This window comes from Meriones unguiculatus, chromosome 2 (assembly GCF_030254825.1).
Source record: "Meriones unguiculatus strain TT.TT164.6M chromosome 2, Bangor_MerUng_6.1, whole genome shotgun sequence".
Classification (NCBI taxonomy): domain Eukaryota; kingdom Metazoa; phylum Chordata; class Mammalia; order Rodentia; family Muridae; genus Meriones; species Meriones unguiculatus.
Genome location: NC_083350.1, coordinates 180,186,335 through 180,195,916, shown reverse-complemented (window position 1 = coordinate 180,195,916; position 9,582 = coordinate 180,186,335). Strand labels below are relative to the sequence as shown.

At 43.7% G+C, this 9,582-nt stretch overlaps 1 protein-coding gene and 1 pseudogene across 1 annotated transcript; one reads left to right on the top strand and one right to left on the bottom strand.

Moving 5' to 3' along the window:
• The first annotated feature begins 291 nt into the window (after positions 1–291).
• LOC110541366 (oogenesin-1-like) lies at positions 292–2,646 on the top strand. Its single transcript, XM_021628127.1, has 3 exons — positions 292–578; positions 1,048–1,632; positions 2,085–2,646. The coding sequence occupies exons 1-3, from the start codon at positions 292–294 to the stop codon at positions 2,644–2,646; spliced, it is 1,434 nt and encodes a 477-aa protein (XP_021483802.1).
• Positions 2,647–6,007: 3,361 nt separating this feature from the next.
• On the bottom strand, positions 6,008–8,521 carry LOC110541368 (PRAME family member 12-like; annotated as a pseudogene).
• Between the last annotated feature and the right edge of the window lie 1,061 nt (positions 8,522–9,582).

Genomic DNA, 9,582 nt, shown 5'->3' with positions numbered 1-9,582 from the left:
GAAGAGGCTTTCTTGGTGATCCCTTCTCCATAGTATGTATTAACCTGAGCTGTGGTTGAAATTGGATGGGGTTATTGGGAAAGACCATGCTGTGGGGAAGCTTCACATCAGAGAGAAGTATGGCTTTAAACCCAACAGTGATCAAAATGCCAAAACTGAGACCTCCACCATCACCACAACAGTGATCTTGTCCAGAAAGGTCTTTGTGTGGGAATAGGAAAGGCTCTGTGAGTTTTCTGAATGGTGTCTTCTATGTTTCCCCAGGATCATCTTCCCTGAAAACCAGTCTCAATGGCAGGCCGGGCCCCACCCACACAGCTGCAGCTGGCAATACAGGCACTGCTGCATGAAGAGGACTTGGCCATTTCTTCTTTGGCACAACTGCCCATGGAGCTTTTCCCAGTAATGTTTGAGGATGCCCTCACCCAAAGACGTACAAAGGTCCTGAAAGCCATGGTGCCTGCCTGGCCCTTCCCGTATCTTCCTGTAGGAGCCCTGCTAGAGGAACCCGACCTGGAGATTTTGAAAGCACTGCTCGATGGGGTGGATGTGTTGATCACACAAGGGGTTTGTGGCAGGTAAGCAGGACTCCTCCGCTAGTGTGGAGGAAGGACCTATGGATTCAAAGAAGGAAGAGCTGGGGATAGAGTATTTGGCAGAAGGTGGATTGGTGAAAGGTGGATTTGAAACTTCTGATAGAGTCACCATGGAGGGTTGTAGAGGCCTGGGATCAGTCTCAGCCACCTCAGCAAATGTAGAGGACACTGCAGAGTGGATACAGCCACTGAGGCATAAGCCTGTCTCTGCTTGCCTCACTGGCAAGAGGCTTTGATTAAGCAGAATGGAAGGAAGAAAGAGAGTAAAAGCTACAGCTGCTTCTCTTGAAAAGATTCCCTTTTAGCCAAGCAAGAGACCCTAGGCTTGATACTAAGCATAAGAAAAAATCCAAGATTTGAGGGAAAGCTGACATATGAGTTGGGGACAAGAGGTGGACTGTAAGGCATGTCTTGTCTTATCTTCTGAGAATTCTTCTCACTTTATCAGCAGGAGGCCAAAACTCAAAGTGCTCGACTTGAGGAAAGTCTACCATAGCTTCTGGAGCAAATGGGCTGGTTCCAAAGAAGGTGAAAGCTTACCACAGGTCAGGGCACAGAAGCAGACAGTGGAGAGCTGTCCTGGTCTTGGTGAGAAGATACAGTTTAAGGTGGTAACTAATTTTATGCTCTCGGAGGCCAGTTTCAGTGAATATACCCAATACTTGTTGCAGTGGGCCCGAGGGAGAAAAGATTACATTTGCCTGTGCTGTAGGGAGCTGGGGAGTCATAAATTACCCATACCTACTGTCATAGAGCTCTTCAAAACAGTGGATCTCGACTGTGTCCTGGACCTGGAGCTTTGTTTGTGGTGGATTGATTGTGTAGTATACCTTTATCCTTACCTGGGGCAGATGAGAAATCTCCACACTTTCAGGCTAAACAGCTGTAGAGGACTCTTCAGTCTTGATGTTTCTGCAGAGAAGGAAAAGGAACTGACAAACATGTTGCTTTATCAGTTATCCAAACTCCACAGTCTCCGGCATCTCCGTTTATATGGAGCCTACTTTCTAGAAGACAACCTTGCAGAGTTGTTCAGGTAAGGAAGAATGGAGAGGATCCTCCAGTCCATAGAAGAGATATCTCCTTTTCTTTACAGCTTAGTACGCCCTAGATAGTCAGGGCACTGAAAACCTAGCAGTGTTAGAGACATAGAACAGCTGAGCAAATGAAGCACATCTGTGCTCAGATATGCATGGCTAGGTACCAGCATTCACCTAATAGATCATGTGAGAAAGGTTGTTTTGAGTCCAGAAAGGGGTGTAGATGGGAAATATGTTATATAGGCTTGAAGATGGGGGAGTGGGACACAGCTGTAGTGGGGAACAAACCAAGGGACTCCAGGGATGAAGCTGAATCCATCATATAGACAGACCTCCATCATATGAACAGACTAAATTTGACACAAGTGTTACCTGCCTTGCGTTCAGTCCCACTAATGCTCTTCAATACCATTTGGCAGAAGTAATCTCTTGGTGTCTCTCTCCCTAGGCACCTGAGGAACCCCTTGAATTCCCTGTCAATTACTTACAGCAAAATCTCACAGTCAGACTTTAATTACCTGACCCTTGGCCTGAATGTTTCTGAGCTCAAACATCTGTTCCTGAGTGGTGTAGTGCTAACTGATATTTGCCCTGAGTTTCTTGGGATTCTCCTTGAGAGAGTCTCAAGTATCTTGGAAACCCTGGATCTGGAGGAGTGTAAAATGAGGGACTCTCATTTCAATGCTATGTTGCCTGCCCTGAGCCAGTGCTTCCAGCTTGAAAAGATCCTTCTCGAAGATAATGATATCTCTCTACTTGTCCTGAAAAACCTTCTACATCACACAGGCAAGCTGAAAAAACTGAGCTTAGAATACTACCCCGCCCCTCTGGAATGCTATGAGGGCCTCAGAATACTAACAGAGAAATTTCTGCAATTTTGTCCAGAGCTGCTGGGGATAATCTGGGCCCAAAGGGAGCCCAAGAAGATCTACATTAATACAAAAACATGCCTAACCTGTTTCGTTTGCTGTTCATATGGCTCGATAACCACCCTTTGCCTTTGTAAGTAGGATAAAGTTGCTTCTGGTGCTGAGAATGAAAGCCTATTGTGTAAATGTAGGTACACTGTGTGTTCTTAACTTTATATAATAAATACATTGAATTTGTGGATTGCTAGTATATCTCCATCAACGCACAGCCCACTCCATTCAATACTCCTTTCTTTCTTGGTCACCCTAGTCAGGTCAACCTTAAAGTTGTGCAGGTCATGGGACCCTATAGGTAAGTCTCTCATCGAGGGAATCCACAGCACATAGCTTCACTATGTAGACCACCCTGGCCTTGAACTCACTGCAGCCTCAGTCTCCCACAAAGAGACCTTATCTTAGCTTCTCTGTGCTCTCAGGAAACACTTGCCTGAAGATTTTTATCAAGTGATGCTGGTCTCTTCTTAATCATCACTAATTTCTCAGCTCTAGCTGACCAGCATCAGCTGTCCCAGCAAAGCAAAGTTTCAGTTTAGTAGTTCTGGTATCTTGCTAATTATAACTTGTTCTTTAACCACAGCTAACCAGAATACAGAATCTCAATTCAAAAAAGCAAATAGCTCTAATATAGTTTTTAAATTTCCCTCTACAACTGAGCTCTCAACGCCCAATGGCTTTTCTAGCTCAAAGTTCCAAAGTCCTCCTACAGTCCTCCCCAAAGCATGGTCAGGTCTGCCACAGCAATACCCTACTAAGCTGGTACCAATTAATATAATCAGGATTTCTATTGCTGCAAGGAAACACTATGACCAAAAAGAAAATTGTGTAGGGAAGGGTTTTATCAGCTTAGACTTCCACATAGCTGTTCATCACCAAAGACAGGAAAGGAACACAAACAGCAGAAACCTGGAAGCAGGAGTTGATGTAGAGGCCATAGAAGGGTGCTGCTCTTCATGACTTGCTCAGTCAGCTTTCTTATAGAACCCCAGACTTCTAGCCCAGAGATGGTAACATCTACAGTTGGCTGGGCCTTCCCACATTGATTACTAATGGTGAAAATGCCTTACAGCTGGATCTCACAGAGACATGTGCCCAACTGAGGCTCCTTTCTCTCTGAAGACTCAAGTTTGGGTCAAGTTGACACAAAACACCAGCCAGTTACAGCATCCTCCATCTTACATAATGAGCCCTCTTCCCCACTTCTTCTAACATATTTAGTGTGTCTATTTTTATATTGAGGTCTTTGATCCACTTGGATTTTAGTTTTGTGCAGGGTGATAAATATGGATCTATTTGCATTTTCCTACATGTAGACATCCAGTTAGTCCAGCACCATTTGTTAAAAATGGTATCTTTTTTCCATTGTATGGTCTTGGCATCTTTGAAAAAAAAAAAGCAGGTGTCCATAAGTGTGTGGGTTTATTTCTGGGTCTTTTATTTGATTCTGATTATATGCCAATACCATGCAGTTTTTATTAATGTTGCTCTGAAAGACTCCACCCACCAGGGTATCAAAACATATGCTGAGATTCATAGCCAAACTTTAGGCAGAATGCAGGGAATCTTATGAAAGAAGGGGAGATAGAACTGGAAGCAACAGGAGCTCCACAAGGAGAGCAACAGAACCAAAAAATCTGGACACAGGGGTCTTTTATGAGACTGATACTCCAAACAAGGACCATGCATGGAGATAACTTAGAACACCTGCACAGAAGTAGCCCATGGCAACTCAGTGTCCAAGAGGGTTCCCCAATAATAGGAACAAGTACTGTATCTGGCATGAACTTTGATCATGTGGCTGGCTCTTTGATCACCGCCCCCTGAGGAGGGAGCAATCTTACCAATCCTCAGAGGAAGATAAAAAAGCCAGTCCTGAGGAGACCTGGTAGGATCAGATAGAATGGAAGGAGGACCTCCCCTATCAGTGGACTGGGGGAGGAGCATAGGAGAAGAGGAGGGTAGGACAGTGGGATTGGGAGGTATATGGGAAAAGGTTACAGCTGGGATACAAAGTGAATAAACTGTAATTAATAAAAATTTTAAAAAATTTAATAAATTTTTAGAATAAAAGAGTAGAGAACTGAACCTTTTATCACGAAGACACATGAAGTCGTCCTTCTTCACGGAGGACAGGACTATCTTCCTTCTTAACACAGGGGGATTATCATTGAGATACAAAAGCACTGAGAATCCTCCATGCTATGGAGACCACACACCAGTATCATCAGCCCACCTGACTTTGGCTTTTTCATACTGTTGTTGGTTAAGTCCAGTGGCTTTACCAACCTCTGGAGGAGATTAATTTTATACCTATGAATTTTGTTTGTTGTTATTACTGTTTTTTCAAGATAGGTTTTCTCTGTATAGCCCTGGCTGTTCTGGAACTTGCTCTGTAAGCCAGTCTGGGCTCCAAACTCAGAGATCCACCTGCCTCTGTCTCCTAAGGATTGGGATTAAAGCTGTATGCCACTACAAACTTACTTTCTTTTTATTTCTTTTTAGTTATGTGTATTATTGAGTGTCTGTACAGATAAGTGCAAGTCTTCCCAGAGACCACAGAAAATGTCAAGTCATTTGCAGCTGGAGGTACAGGTGATTATGTGTACGAGACACCAAACGCTTGTCCCCAGGAAGAACAGCAAGCAATCTTAAACTTGGAGTCATCTTTCCCAAAGAATCTGTGTAATATTTTGAACAGGTTCTTGTGAAGCTGAAGTGTATAAACTCTTGATGCACTGCACATGTTGTATCATTATTGACAATGAAAACTCAGGGGGTGGGGAGGATGGGGAGAAGCAAACACAAGATTAAGGGGAGGGCCCACACAGAGCACTATACACAAGTATGAGATCGCCAGTGAAGCCACTCAGTAAACTTAAAGGATGCAACTTGCTTTTATACAAAACTGTTTTATTGGAACCTATAGGAAATTATAATGCTAAGGATGTGGGGAAAATAATATCCAGCTTCAGCATTTCCCCAAACAAGAAAATAAAACATCACGGCTGGACAGTGATAGCACTATAGGCCATGTAAGTCATAATACTATACATCATACTACCGGTTCATGGCATTAATCAATCCTCCATCAAAGAAACAGACATGGTCATATATTAAAGATCTTTAAGTAAGGTAGGCAACCAGAAACAGAGACAGGAGGTCCTCCTGTCCCAGTCCCTTTTGCTTTTTTTAGTGTTATTTCATTTTATTCCCTTCCCTGTGTCTACATCTCTCATATCCTGAGTGTGCTGGTTACCATTTTCAAATCTTTTTTGCTGTGCAAGGGTAGCTCTATACTGTTGGTCTTAGGAAGAAAATAAGCCCCTCGTTCTCTATGTCAACACTTTCTCAAATAGGAACCAATGGAACGATCCTATTTCCCAATTCCACCTGAAAATGGTTGAATACACATGTTCTTTGTCTCTAATGAGTGACCTTTCTTTATTTACTGCCAACAGGAAAACAGTGTGGCCTTCAAGTTGTACACACAAAATCTATGACAACCTAGACATCTGTTACTCACAAAGTAGACCTCTTTTGGCTGTCTCATAAGCTTGAGTGCGTTCATAAGCTCAGAACAACGTTGTGCAAATCTTTCTGGTAGGATATCACCAGTGTTGTCATAGACCTCAGTTGGAGCAGGGTAAATCTTCCTGGTCAGCTGACTCAGGTTGGCAGTATGCTGCAGCAGCTTCCCCAGGCTGCTCAGAGACAGGAAGTTCTCCCGAAAATTGACCTCCATGAGTTGGGAGCACTGACTTAGGGCAGGCAGGAGGACACTGATTTGGAAGTCCATGATCAAACAGTTCTCCAATCTTAATGTTTGCAGTGTAGCTATCAGTCTTTCTAGCAATCTTCATACAAGTAAATGACTTAAATTTAAAAAGGGGACACCACTCAGGTCCAGGTGTGTAAGCTGATGGACACTTGGACACTGAGACAGATAACCCATGTCTGACTGTGATAGCATGCAATGAGTGATTGCAAGGGTTTTTAAGGGACCCTCTAAGTACCTAGAGAGAGATAAAGGAAAACATGTCAGTGAAGTTTAATAGTGGTAGAGAGAAGGCTATAATTTCAAGGTAGCAGAGACCTTTCAGAGGTCATTCTGAGAGCATCATGAAGGTAAAGCCAAGGATGTCCCCTGATATAAGAATACTAACATAAGTTTTGTCACTCTAGGCAGATGACATATTCTATCACTGTAACTGTTTCTGCCTGTAGATCTACAGTTCCCTCTGAACGTATGAGCACAAAACCACATTAGTGGACAGATGATGTGAGGAGGAAAACCCAGTAAGGCCACACTCATGTGACTTACAACCATCCCTGAGTGTGCCAACCTTGAGCTCTCTGAGCCCAACCGCCATACACAGTCTCTGTCCTGTGAATGGGCCTTCCCTGTGGGTATAATCACTATCACTCACTTCCCATCTACTACAGCCCCAACATGTGCTCAAACAGTCATTGATCCATGTGGAATCAGAGGCAGATAGAAGCTGTACATAGAGTTCTGAGGTTGGAGCTCACATGGAGCAACATGTAATGTCAGACTCGATACCCTCTGTAGATCTGTTTTTCTTTCATCTGAGTCCCAAGCAGAGACCTTGTCTAAAATATGGACACACGCATAACAGTCAGAGTTTACTGAGGTGACGACTCAGGATGCTAGAGCAGCAGAAAGACTACTAAATCAATCATTCTAACGTCACATCCGTGTGAACTCAACCGTGGTTGGAAACCAAAGATGTGCACTGAGGTTTCATATAACACAGAAAGCTTTGCTCTCGCCTGTGGAGAATGCTTTCTCTCTCTCCTTACTTGAGCACTTGGTCCAGGCATTCATTCAGGAAGCAGACATCATTCAAATAGAGATGCTGGAGCTTATGGAGTTTGGAGAAATGGAGAGTGAACTCTGTAAAACACCTCTCTTTAATCTCTCTGTTCCAACGGCATGTCTATTTTACTGAGAAGTTTCTGAAGATTTTCCATCTGTCCCAGGCCAGGGGCTACCAAGACAAGGATTCTCAGATCCCAGCTTGTACACACTTCCAATTCTTGAATAAAGCCTGGCTCAATAACCTCCAACAGGTCTAGGAGGTTAAAGGCAGGGATGGCTCCAGACTCCAGCTTCAGACAGATCATCTGGAGTACACTTTTTCTCTGCTTGGCCAACTGGTAAATATACTTTTATGCATGGACATGGATGGCTGGACTTAAGAGAAAGGTTCATCAAAACAGTCATGGCCTGTTTTTCCTCTCGTGTAGGATCATACAGCACTGGTTGGTTCTTGCTAATGACATCTGGAGAGCAGACACCGCCCTCTATTCCAGCCCACACATTACAGAAGTTATGATGGGCATCTCATCAATAGAGCTCTTGTAGCTTTCACCTGCTGAGGGTCAAACGGAAAGGAGATTCAGATGTCAGGAGACCCAATTTATTATCTGGTTTGACCTCACATTTCTTGTTCCCTTACTTAAATCCATTCCTTGAGGGAAGAGGCAAGGACAGATGTAGTCATTGCATACTGACTACATCTGTTCTCAGGAGTGCAATACATACTACTAACCTTTTTCTTTGTTTCCCTTTTCCGTGATGGTAGCATGAGAAGCCCCTGATCACCTTGGACCACATTCTGAACTCTGTAGTCACTTCCCTCTATGCTATCATAGGTTGAACCTTTTCTTCCATCAGCAAATCCAGACCACCCAACATAGCCTTCAAGGTCTCCAGGTGGAAAGTCTTCATCAGGGCTCCCACAGGAAGGCATGGGAAGGGCTGGGCTGCCACCATCACCTTCAGGGTTGTAGCTTGTTTGCCGGTGAATGCATGCCTGAACAGTGGTGGGAAGAGCTCCATGGGCAGGCTCTTCAGAGCAGAGATGGTCAAAGCTTCATCTTTCAGCAGACTTCTTCCTGCCAGCTGCAGGAGCATGGGTGGGGCCTGGAGGCTCATCCTGACCTTCAGGTAGGCGGATACCATGGAAACCTCCAGAGGAAGAAAAGTTTTCAGGTAAAACACTTTTAATTTCCCATTACACAGTATGTGTCTTTGTCATAGTCACAGTTCCTTCAAGGGCCTCCTGAGGATTCATCAGCACCTACTCCAACCGATTTTCCCTGTTTTTCTGCCCAATCACATCCACTGCTCTGCTAAATCCTACTCCACTGAGAAGGTGATAAAAGGAGGCTCAAACCTGAATCTCACACTTTTGCCGGCAACCATCTTCAAACATCAGTCTCAAGAGCAAAGTTAAAGATGCAACACTGAAACTATGCTTTGAGTTCAGTCAATGGAACTAATTGGGAGAAGAGGTTTAGGCACTGGATCCATGTTGATCTCTAGCCTGCTTTTTATGGGGTTGAATACCGACAATTGCCAACTTAATACTTTTCTGAGATTCTATAGAATATAAAATTCTATAGAATTTTCATTTCTCACTCAATAAACCAATAATCACTCCATTTTTTTTTAAATTAAGGTATATTGTAGATTTGGGTAAAAATCGAGAGTGCTTGTCCAGTGGGCCTGAAGTCTTGAATGTTGCACGTCAGCTCTCTATAACACAAGGCATTTCAACTTCAGCTCTCAGTACTCAGGAGGTGGAGGCAAAAGGAACAGTGGTTTATGACAGGAACATATAGAGTTTTAAGCTAGCCTGGGCTAAATGAGATTTGCTATTTCAAAATAGTCCCACACCATCCAAAGAAGCAAACAAAATGCAACAATAATGACAAAATATCCAAAATGTTAAGATGAAATGAGACACTGGCTAGCCTGGGTAAAATGGGGTGTCCTGATGTAGCCAGTGACTTACCTGATCTGGACACTGCTATCAGGTCCTACCCCAACAAGAACAGGCAGCAACTCCTAGCTCCAAGGCTTAGAGTGCCTTGTCTGACCATTCTGATCCTTCTATCCACCTGCACTGCTCTCAAGCCTTTCCTTTGTAACTCCAGCTCTCAGCCACAAGTTGCAAGCTGATTTGATGAAGTTCCCGACCTTTTGCCCTTTAA

Coding starts and splice junctions, on each gene's coding strand:
- LOC110541366 (XM_021628127.1), top strand. CDS start 292: ATGGCAGGCCGGGCCCCACCCACACAGCTGCAGCTGGCAATACAGGCA. Junction 579..1,047: donor ACACAAGGGGTTTGTGGCAG/GTAAGCAGGACT, acceptor CTTTATCAGCAG/GAGGCCAAAACTCAAAGTGC. Junction 1,633..2,084: donor AACCTTGCAGAGTTGTTCAG/GTAAGGAAGAAT, acceptor CTCTCTCCCTAG/GCACCTGAGGAACCCCTTGA.